The 18,081-nt window shown below is 36.3% G+C and overlaps 1 protein-coding gene across 1 annotated transcript in view; it reads left to right on the forward strand.

Annotated features, from left to right (window-relative positions):
* MAGT1 (magnesium transporter 1) overlaps window positions 1-18,081 on the forward strand; it is a gene marked incomplete at its 5' end in the record, with an annotated part of 37,873 nt that extends 19,792 nt beyond the window's left edge. Inside the window, 7 exons of the mRNA XM_081277325.1 lie at window positions 2,945-3,085; window positions 3,683-3,823; window positions 4,325-4,414; window positions 5,094-5,157; window positions 8,299-8,373; window positions 11,971-12,061; window positions 14,387-18,081. Coding sequence (XP_081133451.1) covers window positions 2,945-3,085; window positions 3,683-3,823; window positions 4,325-4,414; window positions 5,094-5,157; window positions 8,299-8,373; window positions 11,971-12,061; window positions 14,387-14,402 — 618 coding nt within the window. The 3' untranslated portion in view covers window positions 14,403-18,081. The remainder of the gene's footprint in view (window positions 1-2,944; window positions 3,086-3,682; window positions 3,824-4,324; window positions 4,415-5,093; window positions 5,158-8,298; window positions 8,374-11,970; window positions 12,062-14,386) is intronic.

Raw genomic sequence — 18,081 nt, forward strand, 5'->3', positions numbered from 1 at the left:
AATCCCCCAGCACAGAGAAAAGGAGGGGAGGGAGGGAGGAAGGAAGGAAATAGAATGAGAGAAAGAAATCATTTTCTTATTCTCTACTGTTCAAGCTGGGATTGTTTTAGAAATTAAAATTTTTAACTATTTTAACAAGGTATACATAACTTCTTTTTTTGTATGTGGTGCTGGGGATTGAATCCAGGACCTCGTGCATGTGAGGCAAGCACTCTATTAACTAAGCTACATCCCCAGCCCCCTAAGAGATTCATAGCTTCTGTTAATGATTTGTAAAAATACAAAACCAAATTTCTTCTACCTTGAATACTTTTTATTTGTATTTACTAAGAATTTAGCCCAGGGGTGCTTTATTACTGAGCTACATCCCCAACCCCCAGCCCCTTTTATTTTTTATTTTGAGACAGGGTCTTACTAAGTTACTGAGGGCCTCACTAAGTTTGAGGCTGGCCTCAAACTTGGTATTCTCCTGCCTCATCCTCCTGAGTTCCTGGGATTATAGGCGTATTCCATGGCACCTAGCATCTTAAGTTTTAGGTGGACACAATATATTTTACATTTATGTGGTGCTGAGGATCAAACCCAGTGCCTTGTGCATGCTAGGTGAGCACTCTACCACTGACCCACAACCCCAGCCCCCCATTTTAGAGGTTTAAGAATGGTAGCATAGGGCTGGGGATGTTGCTCAAGCGGTAGCACGCTTGCCTGGCATGGGCGCAGCCCAGGTTCGATCCTCAGCACCACATACAAACAAAGATGTTGTGTCTGCCGATAACTAAAAATAAATAAATAAATAAATAAATATTTAAAAAAAAAAGAATGGTAGCATATGCATTTGTGGAATTATTTAGCTTTTTATACACACATTTTCAAAACTCGAAAGGTGGTCTAAGTAAACAAAGAGTTGAAAAGTTTGGCTTAAAATTTGGACAGTATTTGTTAGAGTGAACACTTTGCAAGATCTGATACTTAGCTTTTCAGGCACAAAAATTTAATTTTACCAGTGTTGCCAGATTTCATCTACTTCTGGAGATACTGTGCACTTTGCCACATCATAAAAATACATGGACATTGGAAACAAAAGGGCTAATCTATTAATTCACCATATTATGCAGTCAAAGAGACCAAAATAATTATATCCACTAGTCAGTATACCCTCTTGCCTTATGGGGAAAACCTAGAAATGTACTGTTAAAAGGTTATTGTTGGGGCTGGGGTTATGGCTCAGCGGTAGAGCGCTCGCCTCGCATGTGCAAGGCCCTGGGTTTGATCCTCAGCACCACATAAAAATAAATAAAAGTTATTGTGTACAGCTACAAAAAATATTAAAAAAGGTTATTGTTATAATCTAGTGTGGTGGTGCCCATATGTTATCCCAGCTACTCAGGAGACTGAGGCAAGAGGATTGCACGTTTAAGACCATCTTGGTCAATTTACCAAAGTCCTGCCTCATATTAAAATTTTAAAAAAACCAAGAAGGGGCCAGGCATGCTAGTGCATGTCTGTAAAACCAGTGACTCAGGAGGCTGATGCAGGAGGATCAGAAGTTTGAGGCCAGCCTCAAGAGTGTTTCAAAATAAGAAAAGGGGCTGGCAATACCACTCAGTGTTAGAGAGCCCCTAGGTTCAATCTCCAGTACCAAACAACAACAAAAGAATTGCCTAGCATATGGGAGTCCCTGTGTTTACTCCCCAGTATTGAAAAAAAAAAGTGGGGCATGGTGGTGCAAGCATGTATTCCCAGCAGTTCAGGAGGCTGAGGCAGGAGTATCACAAGTTCAGAGCCATCCTCAGTGGTTAACCACCCTTAAATTCAATCCCAGGTACCAAAAAAGAAAACCATTGAGGGAAGGTTATTACATAAAGGGTTAGTACAGAACCAAAGCAAAAGAGTTTTATTATCTTATTGACTGATATTTTAAAGCTATAATTGTGGGGGGGGGGGTTTGTGTGTGTGGTACTGTGGATTGAACCACCCAGAGGCACTTTGCCACTGAGCTACACTCCTTGCCTTTTTTTTTTTTGGTGGTTCTGAGGATTGAACCTAGGGCCTTGTACATGTGAGGCAAGCACTCTACCAACTGAGCTATATCCCCAGCCCACTCCTTGCCTTTTTTTTTCTTGTCATTTTTGTTCTTTATTTTGAATAAGTTCTTACTAAATTGCCCAGGCTGGGCTCAAATTTGTGATCATCCTGTCTCAACCTTGTGAGTCACTGGGATTATTAGCATGTGCCAACATGACCAGCTATCATTGTTTTTTACAACAGTCTCTATTATAGAATTAGTCTCCATTGAGGGGATCTGAAGGCTTGCATCTATTAGTTAGGATATGTCCCCAGGGCTTAGTCAGACTTTCTCTTTCCCACAAGTATAGTGATCAAGTTAGGAAAGATATAATGGGTTGTTGTTTTTTTCCCTTAGAAATTCCAGTGTTGTCTTTTCAAGCATATGGTCTCGTGATGAGAGTAGTGAAATGTGATGCTCATCAGTAAACATTTATGAAACTTCCTTAGAATTGACTATTTCAGCATATGGCTACCATTTTGTATTGGTTTTACTACAATTTTTGAGCATTATCCTGATCTCATTTTCTTCAAATTGAGAAAGTATTTTATTTGGACCTTCTTCAGCTACATATGACCATTTCAGTGGTCATGAATGTATTTTTGCATATTCTCTCTGAACAGATTAAAATATCTCTATATTCGAAGTTTCCCAATATAATGGAGTAACATGTACATTTTTTACCTAGAAATTCAAATTTTATTAATAAAGTATAATAGTTAAGGTCACACACAGCCTGTGTTTGAATCCTCATCTACCCTTTTCCTTAGTTAAATCACTTAACCTGTCTAAACCTAAAATACCTAATTTTTTTAACATTAGTTCTATTAAGATTATTTGTTTGGTAACTAATATTTCCATGAACTACTCTTTATTCAGCTAAACATGAATTCAGCTCCAACTTTCATCAACTTTCCTGCAAAAGGGAAACCCAAACGGGGTGATACATATGAGTTACAGGTGAGGGGCTTTTCAGCTGAACAGATTGCCCGGTGGATTGCAGACAGAACTGATGTCAATGTAAGTTTCCCTAACTTGTAGACAGTTACTTTGCCCACCACAGTGAATCCTACCATTGTGTCTATCCACAAGAATGGGGTCTTTATTAGAATATAATATATTCCATGCTTATATAATTATATCAAAATGGATTCTACTGTCATGTATAACTAAAAGGAACCAATAAAAAAAAAAGACAGTTACTTTGCCATTGTCTCCTTTTATTATTACTGGGAGGCTGTAATTGGTCTTGTTCGAATATTACTGAAGTGGTGTGGGATTTCTTTCATGAGTAGCATTTAACAGAATCATCCTGAAATTACAGAACATGCTCTGTTACCCTATTGAATTCAACATAGAAATCACTCTCTTGGGCTTCATAAGTCTATGAGCTATCTAGCAGAACTTGTCTGATCCTTCTTATTTGGATGTTATATTGTGACTAAACAAAATACTATACTTCTTCCATCCCATTTTAAGATACTGTATAGACTGTTTTGATTAGAATAAAGGAAAAATATATTTTTCTGAAAATAACCACACTAACTTTCTTTTCATTATTATTTAATTAGTAAATAAATTTTATACTTTAAAATGTTTTTATCTCCTTTCCATTAGATTAGAGTAATTAGACCCCCAAATTATGCTGGTCCCCTTATGTTGGGATTGCTCTTGGCTGTTATTGGTGGACTTGTGTATCTTCGAAGAAGCAATATGGAATTTCTCTTTAATAAAACTGGATGGGCTTTTGCAGCTTTGGTGAGTGAATTTTAGAAGAAAAAATAATTTTGATAAAACTCCTAATGATGTATTTTTAGGTTAGCTTTCATTTATATAAGAAGCATTTCATTTATTTCTTACCTGAGGGAAATGATTTTGTATATTTTTATTTTCTGCCTTATGATCAGTGTATTTCCTCCATTATCTCATTAGGATGGCCCTACCTTCAAAGAGTGGAATGTATCTGCTTTTTATTCAACCTAAACATGAGAATGTCATCTCTGAAAATTTGCAGCTCTTTAAAAAATATTCTTCTAAAAAGTCTTTTCAATATTCAATTTTGAAATTTTGTCAGCTTGGTTATAATTTTTAAAAACAATTTTTTAGACATTGATGAACCTTTATTTATCTGAAAATTATTTCATGTATTATTTGAACAGATGTACTTTTTATTATACCTAGTAGTCTAATCAAGGTGGGACCCCCTTGACCATGAATATTTCATTGTTTTTTGTTGTTGTTGTTGTTGTTGTCTCCTAGTGTTTTGTGCTTGCTATGACATCTGGTCAAATGTGGAACCATATTAGAGGACCACCATATGCTCATAAGAATCCACACACAGGACACGTGGTAAGGGAAGTCTCAGATTTCTTTACTTTTCAATCTCTCTGTATTAACAAGCTTCAGTCACTATAAGATGATGCAATGCTCTTAAAAGTGGGAATTTCCATATCCTACCTGGTGAGCCCTTTTCACTAAGCTGTCTACTAATGAAAGTCAAGTCTTAAGCTAAATAGAATAATTAATCAAGCACTTGAGCATCTACTGTTTGTAATCAGTATGCTCAGAAATATCAGATATATTGATAACTAAGAATAGCATGGTACATGTCTTTATGAAGTCTACATTATGAACACTTGAATACTAGTTTTTTTTATGTATTTTGTTAGTGCAAACACATGCACAATCAAAAGGCAAATAGGCCAGGGATCATGGCACACATTTGTAATCCTAGCAATTTAGGAGGGTGAGGCAAAAATATCAAAAGTTCAAGGCCAGCCTCCACAACTTAGTGAGACCCTGTCTGAAAATCAAGTTTGATCCTCAATACCATGCATACATGTAAAAATAGATAATAATACAGAATGGCTTTTATAGAAGTCATTTATTTACTGATGAATGTCATAGACTCGAAATATATACATCGAGTGAAATTAATAATTTCATAGGATTTTAAATAGCCCATTTAAGGTTAGGATGCTAGAATTTAATGTATATTTAAAGATTCCATTTTTTCTCCTTGAACCAGAATTACATTCATGGAAGCAGCCAAGCCCAGTTTGTAGCTGAAACACACATCGTTCTTCTGTTCAGTATCCTTTTTACAATAAGTCTTTGTTGTTGCATTATGATTTGCCTATTTTCTCATAATCTAGTTTTCTCTTTGTTTGGGGCTGCTTTCCTAATGCAGGTCATAATACCCTTTGGAAACCATATTATTTGTGTCATTCATCTTAATTATCCCAGTTAGCTAAAGCCCACCTGTGACAAATCTCTTGTCTGGTAAAGCCAGATTTATTGGCTTATTGATAACAAGGAAGACTGCAGAGCCGAGGAAGCAAAAGATGTTTTCTTACCAAAGAGTTATACGGATTTGGAAGAAGGGAAGGATTTATGTGAAATTTAAATGAAGCATTTTTTGTTAGGCTAAAATCAAAATAAGGGGCTGGAGATGTAACTCAATGGTAGAGCACTTGCCTAGCATGAACAAGACCTTGAGTTCAATCCCCAGCACTCAAATAAAAAAAGGGGGGGGGGAGTCTGGGCATGGTGTCTCACACCTGTAATCCCAGCAGCTCAGGAGGCTGAAACATGAAAATCATGAGTTCAAAGCCAACTTCAGCAAAAAGTGAGGTGCTAAGCAACTCAGCGAGACCCTGTCTCTAAATAAAATATGAAATGGGGCTGGGAATGTGGCTCAGTTGGTCAAATGCCCCTGAGTGCAATCCCTGGTACCAAAAAAAAAAAAAAAAAAAGGCAGGGACAACAAGCTTAAGAATAAAGGGATCGATATCGGGTCTGACCTTTTAAGTAGACCCATGGTTCTGTTTCCCAGGAAACTACAAAATTAAGATAAATGTGTGGTTTTCATCTTAACTGCTTGTTTGGGGCTGGGGATGAAGCTCAATGGTAGGGTAATTGGCTAGCATGCATGAAGCCCTGAGTTCAGTCTGCACTACCACCAAAAAAAAAAAAAAAATCTTGTTTGAAGCTCTATACCTCTGTTTCTAAATTGCGGCTACTTAGAAATTGTGCTTGTAAACTTGAGTGAATCAGGTCCTCCAGCAAGTATGGAATGTTTCATACTTATATAATTTCAAACAGTTCATGCTTTTTTTAATATTTATTTTTTTAGTTTTAGGTGGACACAATATCTTTATTTTACATTTATGTGGTGCTGAGGATCGAACCCAGTGCCTCGTGCATGCTAGGCGAGCGTTCTAACACTGAGCCACAACCCCAGCTCCAAACAGTTTATGATTTTACAGAACAGTATTCTCTAGTAAGAAAGCAGTGGTTAATCAAAGACTGGGGTATTTTGACAGTTTTGACAGTTTTCAGCTGCACCACATCCGAGGGAGAAATATTCCCCGTGAACTTTGCAGCTGCTTTACGTGTGGTTTCTTCTATCCTCTTGAATGGCAGAGCAGACTTTTTATTTTTTGAAACCACACTAATATTCGCTTTCTGACATCTAAAAACAGATGTGAGGGTCTACATTTTGTTCAACTTTTTAATGATAGCAATTAATAATGCCTGCCATATAGTAGGCAGTGTTAGTAAAAATTGAAAGAATAAATAAATGATGGGGCTGGGGTTGTGGCTCAGAGGTAGAGCGTTCGCCTACCATGCGTAAGGCACTGGGTTCGATTCTCAGCACCAAATAAAAAATAAAATAAAGATATAACTAAAAAATAAATGTTAAAAAAGAATAAATAAATGAAACTAAACAGTGAATATGGACGTGCATAACAGCTCTTTACTGCTGAGAATAGCACACACAGACTTTGGGAGTACATAGCAAAAATGAAAAGCTGATTCACAGCAACAGCATACATTTGGGCTAGGGATGCTCAATGGTAAAGCACTTGCCTAGGATGAGCAAGACCCTGACTGGGTTCAATCCCCAGTACTGAAAAAAAAAAATTCAGGCCAGGATACAAAGACAAACACTTCCAAGTTTCCAAAAACCAAAAGTCTTAGCCCATTAATCAGAGAGTGCCTGGTAACTAAAGCCTATAGAGATAATCAGTCATCGTTTCAACCTGCATATAAAGAACCTCAGTAAGAAAAAATAAAATGCTGGAGAAGACACTTGGCTGAGCAACTAAAACATGAGGAATAGGCATTATTCCCTAACAAGAGACTATTGAGGCTGTTGAAGAGAGAGTGCAAGATGGTAATGAAGAGATGAATAATCAGATTATAGAGCCAATTATAAATTCAAAGCCTCATCTGAACATTTATTTTTTTTTCCTTTCTGCTTAATTATACTCACATGCAGTAGCATGCAATGTGCATGAGTGTATGCATAATTAATTTGGGGATTTTCTTTACTGCTATTGATATTCATTAAACCACAGGGTGAATTTCTCTTTTCTACTAATCATGGGATGTGGGCTGGAGTGGTGGCTCAGTGGTAGCACACTTGCCTAGCATGCATGAGGTACTGGGCTCAATTCTCAGCACCACATACAAATAAATAAAATAAAGGTCCATTGACAACTAAAAAATATTTTAAAAAATAGTCATGGAATGTGTTACCTATTGCATGGGTGGTTCCATTTTATATTTATGTTGCTTCTATTATTAAGCTGAATAAAAATAGGGTCATGTCACATGTGGGATTTTAATTTTTTATTGGGTATCTTAGTAATAATTTGTACTTTAAATGTTAATTGTTGAAATTTAGGAGAAATTATTTTCTAAATAAAAATGTGTTAGTATTTTCTCTCTGAATTGTGCATATTTCACATTTGTTCTTTTTTGGGAGGTGTAAATATTGAAAATGACTAGTATTTTAAAATGTATATGGATACCAAGTACAGTGGTGCATGCAAGGGCTGTGGATGAAGCTCAGTGACAAAGCACACCTGGGTTCAATTCCTACTACCAAAAAAATGTATATGGATTTGGGGCAATAGCCGAATGTCCAGGCACATTATTTCAAAGTATAATTTCAGAAAAACTCATATTTCATATGTTATAGACAGGATGTTTGTTTTAAAATATCACTTTTCTTTTCCACAAATGAATTAATCTTCCAATTTTAATTTTGTATTATATTTTCATTTTGAGTGTCACACTGTACACAAATTTACTTATTTGATTATAATTAAGAGTTGAAGCTTTTATATTTGTTTATTTTTATTTTCTTCATGAGAAACTTAGAATAGTAACGTAGTATTTCTTTGTACCTATGAATTGTTCCTTTAACAGTTTTTTTTTTTAAGATGGTGGGGTTACTTTAGGGATGGTGCTTTTATGTGAAGCTGCTACCTCTGACATGGATATTGGAAAGCGAAAGAGTAAGTCATCATATGTCACGATGTAATACTTCTTTTTTTTTTTTTTAAAGAGAGAGTGAGAGAGGAGAGAGAGAGAGAGCATTTTTTAATATTTATTTTTTAGTTCTCGGCAGACACAACATCTTTGTTGGTATGTGGTGCTGAGGATCGAACCCAGGCCACATGCATGCCAGGCGAGCGTGCTACCGCTTGAGCCACATCCCCAGCCCACGATGTAACACTTCTGCATTTAATACAAAAAAGAATTATCAATTAATCACTTGTCCCCTTAGTCCTTTACTGTTATAAAAGTAATGTATGCTCAGTAAAGTCTATGTGGAAAAAACATTATGAAACATCTGGGGAAATTTTACCCATTATTCACCACTAAAAAAAACCCTTATACTAATATTGTAATATATTTCCTTTGACTTATAAAACTATTTTTAAAACTGTGTGTGTGTGTGTGTGTGTGTGTGTGTGTGTGTGTGTGTGTGTAATATACATAGATTTTGCTATGATAGATCTGAGAAACTCACACATGCTGGGCAGGTGCTATACCACAGTGCTACATCTCCAGCCCCCAAGTTATATGTTTTACATGCAAAATTTGAAAAAAAAATATGGACCAGATTGAGCTATGTGGCATCAAGGGCTCCAATAAAACACCTTGGTAATAGATAATTTTGTTTTAGAATTTCACTGTACTGTTTAAAAGTCATTGCTATTAATATTTTATCTGGTTAGATCTGATTGTTTTATCTCAATGTGGAAGGAACGTAAGTTACAAACAAATTATGCTGGGCACGGTGGCGCATGCCTATAATTTCAACAGCTCCGGAGGCTGAGACAGGAGGATCACGAGTTCAAAGCCAGCCTCAGCAAAAGCAAGGCACTAAGCAACTCAGTGAGACTCTGTCTCTAAATAAAATACAAAATAGGGCTGGGGATGTGGCGCCACTGAGTTCAATCCCTGGTACCCCCCTCAAAAAAAAATGAGGTAAAAGCTTACTTTTCTACAAATAATTCTCTGAAAGTTGTAGCATGGAAAAGTAGGTATTCTGACATATAGAATGATCTGGATCAACTAACCTCCTCTTTGCTTTGTCCTGAATATTCTTGCTTATTTCTTTTTCCATATGAACTTTTGAATCATCTTATTTAATTAAAAGAGTATCTGGCCAGGTGCAATGGCACACCTATAATCCCAGCCACTTGTGAGACTGAGGCAGGAGGATCTCAAGTTCAAAACCAGCCTCTGCAATTTAACAAAGGCACTAAGCAACTCAGTGACACCCTGTCTCTAAATTAAATACAAAAGAGGGCTGGGGGGGGGCTGAGGATGTGGCTCAAGCGGTAGCGCGCTCGCCTGGCATGCGTGCGGCCTGGGTTCGATCCTCAGCACCACATACAAAGAAAGATGTTGTGTCCGCCGATAACTAAAAAATAAATATTAAAATTCTCTCTCTCTCTCTCTCTCTCTCTCTCCCCCCCCCTCCCTCTCCCCCTCTCTCACTCTCTCTTAAAAAAAAAAAAGGGCTGGGATGTGGCTCAGTGGTTAAGTGCCCTTGAATTAATCCCTGGTGCCAAAAAAAAAAAAAAAAGAATATCTGTTCAAATATTTATTGGGCAAGCATTAAACTTAAAAATAAACTTAAGTGCAGGGCATGGTGGCACATACCCATAATCACAAGTTCAAATCCAGGCTCAGCAATATAGGACTGGGAATGCAGCTCAGTGGTAAAGCACCCTTGGGTTTAATCCCCAGTACCAAAAACAAAATTAAAAAAAAAAAAAAGCTCAACTATGACTGACAATGACTATGTGTTAAATTCTGAATCTTGTACCCACTTTTTAAAAAAAATTTAGCTATAGTTGGACACAATACTTTTTAAACTGGAATTAGATCATTAATAAATATTTTCCTATAAATAATCTTCAATTTGTACTCTATATTATAACCTAACTATTCTGATTTTATGAAATGTTTAGGATTTTTTTTTCTTTTATTGTAATAAAAGTAATGATCGTGGTACATGTTTCATCTTCATTTCATACTATTTATTTATTTTGGTACCAGGAGTTGAACTCAGAGGTACTTAACTACTGAGCCACATCCCCAGAACTTTTCTATATTTATTTTTTAGTTTTAGGTGGATATAATATCTTTATTTTATTTTTATGTGGTGCTGAGGATCGAACCCAGTGCCTCACATGGACTGGACAAGCACTCTACCACGTGAGCCACAACCCTAGCTCCCCCAGAACTTTTGAATTTTTTTTTTAAATATTTATCTATTTATTTATTTTAGTTTTCAGCGGACACAACATCTTTGTTTGTATGTGGTGCTGAGGATCGAACCCGGGCCGCACGCATGCCAGGCGAGCGCGCTACCGCTTGAGCCACATCCCCAGCCCCTTGAATTTTTATTTCAAGCAAGGTCTCACAAAATTGCTTAGGGCCTAGCCAAGTTGTTGAGGCTGACTTTGAATTTGTGATCCTCCTGTCTCAGCCTCCTGAGTCACTGGGATTACAAGCACAAGAGCCACCATACTGGAGTAATAATTTACATTTTTACTAATGGCATTTAAGAATATTTCACGGCAGGAGCCAGGCATGGTGGTGCACACCTGTATTCCCAGTACCAAAAATAAATAAAGTTTCACTTCAATCTTATCAGCATTAGTTTATCTCATTAAAATACACACACACATATATATACACACACTTGCTAATCAGATAAGGAGGAAATGTTGTATTGTTTTGTACTTAGATTATTATGAAGTTGAATATTTTCTTAAATATTTATTCATTTGTGTTTTCCCATTTGTAAATTATCTTTTTGTCCTTTGCCACTTGTCAGCCTCCCAAGTCACTATACCTGGCTGGTTTGTGTGGACTTTTTATGCATTCGAATATTCACACATGGTCATTTCTTGCAGAAAGTTGCTAACAGTGTAATTTATAATGAAATATACATATTCATCTTTTTTTTTGTAGTAGCAGTGATTGAACCCAGGTTCTCATGCATGCTAGGCAAGCATTCTTCAAATGAGCCACATGCCCAGCCCAGCAGTTTTCTTTTATGATTAAAAAGTTAATTGTCTGTAATACCAGTGACTCAGGAGGCTGAGGCAGGAGGATCAGGAGTTCAAAGCCAGCCTCAGCAATGGCGAGGCACTGAGCAACTCAGTGAGACCCTGTCTCTAAATAAATTACAAAATAGGGCTGGGGATGTGGCTCAGTGATTGAGTGCCCCTGAGTTCAATCCCCAGTACCAAAAAAAAAAAGAAAGAAAAAGAAATTTTTAAAATTTAATTGTCAACAGGCATGGTGGTGCATGCCTGTAGTCCAAGCTACTTGAGAGGCTAAGGCAGAAGGATTGCACATTCCAGGCCAGCCTCACAATCCTGGCAATACCCTGTTAAAAAACATCTGGGGATGTAGTTCAGTGGTAGAGTGCCCTGGGACCAGTCCCCAATACAAAAAAATGGGCATGAAAACTTAGAAAGTTCTTAGTGAATTATAGCCCATTTTACTTTGGAAGTGTGGCTAAGATTTATGACCTGGTTATTTATGATGTTTATCCTGACCATTTTACTCTTGTTTTTTTGTAGTAATGTGTATGGCTGGTATTGGACTTGTTGTGTTATTCTTCAGTTGGATGTTGTCTATTTTCAGATCTAAATATCATGGATATCCATACAGGTATGATTCTTACTCTGGATTTACATAGTAATTACCTATATTTAACAATAACTAGAGTTGATGTTGCTTTATTTTATTTGTGTGTGTGTGTGCACGCACGCGCACGTGCATGTATGGGTGTTGAAAATACATGGCTTCTAAAGGAAAGATAGTTTTAATTTAGATATGTTCATATAAAAGTTAATTTTAAGGGCTGGAGCTGTAGCTCAGTGGTAGAGCACTTGCCTATCATGTGTGAGGCACATAAAAATAAACAAATAAAATAAAGGCATTCTGTCCATCTACAACTACCAAAAAAGTTAATTTTAAATAATTATGGTATAATGGACAATATTAGTATGTGGTTTTGTTTTTGTTTTTGTTTTGTTTTTTGTACCTCAGGGGCACTGGATCACTGAGCCACATCCTTAGCCCTATTTTGTGTTTTATTTGGAGATAGGGTTTCACTGAGTTGCTTAGTGCCTCACAGTTGCTGAACCTGGCTTTCTACTTGAAATCCTCCTGTCTCAGCCTCCCCAGCTGCAGGATTATAGGCTGTGCCACCGCGCCCGGCAGTATGTGATTTTTCAGGAACACTTTTTAGGATTACTCTGACATCATCTAATTTAATCTAAAAAATCTATATAACATGAAATAATTAAACCTTTTAGACCATATGTATTTATATAGTTCCTTGTCTGCATATTGTGTTTGTTTTGTTTCTTTTTCAGAAAGAAATTCTTTTAATGATTTTAAAAACTGCTCCTCTCTTCTTTTCAAGGCTAATTCAAATGGTTATTGATTAGAAGCTAGTCTATTGAGCCAGGTGTGGTGGCGCACACCTGTAATCCCAGTGGCTTGGGAAGCTGAGGCAGGAGGATCATGAGTTCAAAGCCAGCCTCAGCAAATGCTTGGTACTAAGCAGCTCAGTGAGACCCTGTCTCTAAATATACAAAATGGGGCTGGGGATGTGGCTCAGTGGTCAATTGCCCCTGACTTTAATCCCTGGTACCAAAAAAAAAGAAGTTAGTTTGTTGAGAGTATGAAAGTGTTTAGGAAGGTCTGTTCAAGCTGGACCCAGTTGCTCAAGCCTGTAGACCAAGCTACTGTGGGGGTTAAGGCAGGATAATCACTTGAGCCCCAGAATTTGGGGCCAACCTGGGCAACATAGCAAGACACTTTCTCTATAAAAAGAAAAAAAAGTCCTAATCAGTTTGAGATGTTGCTAGAGATCCCTAAGGCTCAGGGAGAAAATTGTTCTGGTTGCATGTTCTTGATTTCACTACATTAATAGGCAAGAGAAATATTACCTACATAATGGGGCATGCTGTGAGTTATTTTTATAATCAGAGTGTCAGTTAATGAAATTTATATTTCTTAAAATCTATTATCTATTTTATAAAAGATTATGAACACTAAAAGTATATGAATTCATCCTTCGAGATGCAAATTTGTTCCTCTGTGTGGGCTGCGGTGGTGTTGGGGATCAAATCATAGCTTCTTACATGCTAGGCAAGTGCTCTATGGACTGAGCTACACCGCCATCTACTCTTCACATATATTTGGTTTTTTAAACTCCAAATTTTAAATCTAATTTTGAAAAAATCCTAGTTGACTTATATTGTAGCATTGTTAGCTTTTGATCATTGTACAACATCAATTAATCTTGTATTTTTCTTTTTTGTGCGATTTTTTTTTCTTTTACAGTACTGGGGATTGAGCCCAGGGGTTCTCTACCACTGAGCTATAACTTCAGCTCTTTAATTTTTTCTTTTTCATTTTGAGACGATGTCTCACTGATTTGCTCAGGTTGGCCCCAAACTTGTAGTCTCCTGCGTCAACTTTCCAAGTAGCTGAATTTATAGGCATGTACCTTTGTGCACAGCTTTTTTGTGAACTTATTTAATTTTTAAACCAGAAAACTCCTAAAACCTCAATTCTTGACTTACAATCTTCTAAATTTATGCTTATTCTTGTGTGTGTGTGTGCGTGCACGCACGCACGCGCTTAAATGACTTCTCCTTTGGAGAAAACTAATTCAGATGCAAGGGTGATTTTGCTGAGACTTCTAATAATTGGTAAGTATTTGATTACTGAGGTTACTTCAACTATTAATTATTGTTTCTTTTGAGGATCTCCTGAATAGAAGAACTTGAGGTTATGTCTATTTTCTTTTGTCATAAGACTACCTGATCTCTCATTTTTTTCTCACTTTTTGTAATTGGTACTCAGATACAATTCCCAAAATGTTCTTTGATCTGCTAAAATCAACATATTGTATATTTGTTAGAAGTAAAGTTTTTTTTCTTTCAGAGACTAATAGATTGGTATATGTTTTTGTTTCAGCTTTCTGATGAGTTGAGAAGGATTCCAGAGATATGTAAACACTGCAGTAATGGAAATTGAAAAATAAGAAATGTGTGTGTTTGAAAAGAAGAATGCAACTTGTGTATTCTGTATTACCTCTTGTTTTCAAGTGATTTAAATAGTTAATCATTTAACCAAAGAAGATGTGTAGTGCCTTAACAATCAATTTCTTGTCAAAATCATGAAGTATTTGGAAATTATTCTCCTCTTAACCTTTTCTTCCAAGTGAATTTTGTGGAATTTTTAATTTTGTAGAATTAATTACATTATAAAAATTTTAAAACTACTACTTCATTTAATTAGAAGAAAGCTCAAAACTACTTTAGTTGCTTTTGGTTACTTTTGGTCATCTGGTTTTATATTATCTTATTCAAAGATGGGGAATGAAAGTTGGGACCAGGTATTCCCACAGAGGCCTGTTAAAGATAATCTGCATCAGGAAGCCATTCTTAGCTTTTCCATATTTGCATGGATGTGTATATTTTACCAACACTTATTTCTGGGTCAAGAAATCATGTGTATGGGGCTGGGATGATGGCTCAGTGGTAGAGTGCTTACCTAGCATGTGTGAGGCACTGAGTTCAATTCTCAGCACTGCACATAAGTAAATAAAATGAAGGTCCATTGACAACTGAAAGAAATATGTATATATATAAAAGAAATGGTATATGCTACATGGTGTAGTGAAAATGCAACACGATTCTTCAGCATACAGGTCTAGGTTTTAGAAAGACCAGTCTTCCTCATATCTTTCCTACTGAAATACAATGCTATCTATGCTTCTTGACAGCTGTAGACATTAAAAAGTATCTCTAAATACAGGATTGTGATTTCTATATGAGTATGGTGTTAACTACCTTGTATTTGGAAGGATTTAAGATTCATTTTATCTCCCTAGTTTTATGTAAGCTGGTCCATCTCTAATAACAATATAGTTTAGTGATAAAAATCTGTGTAATTTATAACATGGTCTAAAATGTTTTTGTAGGTTAGAAATTGTCCATTTATTTCATTTTTACCTAATAGAAAAATAGGCTCAGTTGTATTTAGAAAAAGGGCTCCCTTAGAATGGGAAAAGAAAATTATGAAATATTGAATTGTTGCCTGTATGTAGAAATTGTTTTGTGAGAGCTGTTCTGTTTTTGTTATTATTTTAGCCTTTATTCTCTTCCTTTAAATAAACAAACAAAGCTAGCATGGTAGCATGTGCCTGGCCCAGTCTGAGGCTGAGGTGGGAAGATTATTTGAGTCCAAACATTCAAGGTCAGCCTGGACAAGATAGTGAGTCCCCTTCTCAAAAAAAATGTAAAACAATAACAACAACAACAGAGTACAGCTTCCTAGTTTGAAGGGTTTTGTTTGAATTTTGTCTTTTTTTTTCTACAGTAGAAATAATCATATGTGCTAACTAAATTTCTGTAAGTTATATTTTTGTAACTATCATTATATATCTAACTATAACTCCCCATACTTATGAAGAATAACCTAAAATGCCACTATTATGAAAGTTTGAGAATTGTAATTTTAACAAAATCGTGGCAGTATTACATTAAGAAGATACTGTGAGCCAGGAACGGTGGCACACGCCTGTAATCCCAGCAGCTCAGGAGGCTGAGACAGGAGTATTGCCAAGTTCAAAGCCAGCCTCAACAATAGCGAGGCGCTAAGCAACTCAGTGAGACCCTGTCTCTAAATAAAATACAAAATAGGGTGGGGTTGTGGCTTGGTGGTTGAGTGCCCCTGAGTTCAATCCCTAATTAAAAAAAAAAAAAAGAAGAAGAAGAAGAAGATAGAGTGGCTGCCTCCTGCTATTTACTCTCTAACATGGTCTAAAAGTCTTATATAACAGGCTGAGCACAGTGACTCATGCCTCTAGTCTCAGCATCTGGAGAAGCTGATGCAGGATGTTTGCAAGTTTGAAGCTAGCCTGGACAACCTAGTGAGACCCTATCTCAAAAAAAAAAAAAAAAAAAAAGGGCTGCGGATGTAGCTCAGTGGTAAAGCACCCCTGGGTTCAATCCCTGTTACCCTCACCCACCTCTCGCCACACACACAACGACTTAGAGTCTCATGAAAGGAGATGGCTATAATTGCCTCTGAAGAAAGGCTTCATGTGAGTTTTTGTTTTTATTTTGTTAGTAGATTTGATGAGTGCGGGAGGATACTGATGATCCCCCCCATACTCTTTAATGGAAACACTTTTTAGTTAATTACTCCCCTGTAAATTGGTGGTTCTGGATTCCTTATCTGCTATTCTTGTACTTGTCTCAGGCCAAATAAATTTATGCTGTGATTCTTATGAGACTTGTATGAAGTTGCCCTAATTTTCACAGATTGACCAGGGGAATACTACTGCCATATAATCTGTATTGCTCCAGATAATTTGCCATGGTCATTGAAATAATGACAGTTTTTTTGTATTTCTTTTGTCTCCCTTTAAGAGCACATTCTCCTCTAAGGAGAAAGCATTCTGTCTAAAATATGTGGAAAGCAGATTTGCTACACTTAAAGTAGTGTTCCTTTTGTGGAAATTTTGAAATTAGCTTTCATCTGAAGTGCCTTAAGTAGACTCTTAATTTTTCTAGTAATGGTTTAAATATAATTTGTTATTCATTTTAAAGATAGTATTACAATGACACATGGGCAACGCTCTTGGGACCCCTCCCTCGTAGGAGCTCCATTCTCTGTGTTTCAAAGATAAATTCTGTTACTTTACTCGTAAAAAAAAAAAAATTAAAATGACACATTATAGTGGCAAAAATAACCAAATGTCTGGCTGTTTACTTTTTTACCATATCAGTAAACTCTTACAATCTAAATTTTGAGTTTTTGATTACTGGCTAAAGAGGGATCAATTTAAACACTAAAGGAAGCCAGTCATGGTGGCACAAACTGACCCTGGGGGCTGAGGCAGGAAGATTGCAAGTTGGAGGCCAGCCTCAGCAATTAAATGAGACCCTGTCTCAAAAAGATAAAACAGGACTAGGAATATAGTTCAATGGTAGAATGTCCTAGGGTTCAATCATCTGTCCCCAAATAAAATAAAACTTTAAAGAATAATTGTAAAATTAGAATATTCCATTTTGAAATTACAATTAACTTAGAATTTTATTCTCCTTGGTGATAGTGCATTTGATAGCACAATTTCCTTAAATATTTCTCAACTGAGATACATTCTAGGAATGCATACATGGGCCTTTATAATGTGACCCAATAGATTAGTAAAAACATCCAAGATGAGTAGACAAATGGTTGTTTTCGATACATGACTTACTTTTTGTCCCTATCCATGGACACCACTCCTTGACTAGATAATTCTCTTTGGATAGCAAAAAAAAAAAAATAGATTTGAAAGTGTTTCCCTTGCAGATTATCAAGTTATATGAGACTGGACAAGAATATATTTGCAAATGTGGAGTAGAAACACCAAAAGAAATAAACAGATCTGACTTTTAGTCTTTGTTCTATCTCTGTCTAGTTCTATGACCATAGGCAAGTCACTTGAACTTCTGGATGTATTTCTTTATCCTAAGAAATGTGTTGGAATAAATCATTTCTGTGTACTTTCCTGCTCTATTGTTCTATTTTGTAAACTATTTAAAAATGTGTTTAAATTTGAAAGATACAATGTGATACCCAATTTGGTGTTGAATTAAATCAGTTGAAATATAGGA

This window comes from Spermophilus citellus, assembly GCF_964194105.1.
Source record: "Spermophilus citellus genome assembly, chromosome: X".
NCBI classification, from domain to species: domain Eukaryota; kingdom Metazoa; phylum Chordata; class Mammalia; order Rodentia; family Sciuridae; genus Spermophilus; species Spermophilus citellus.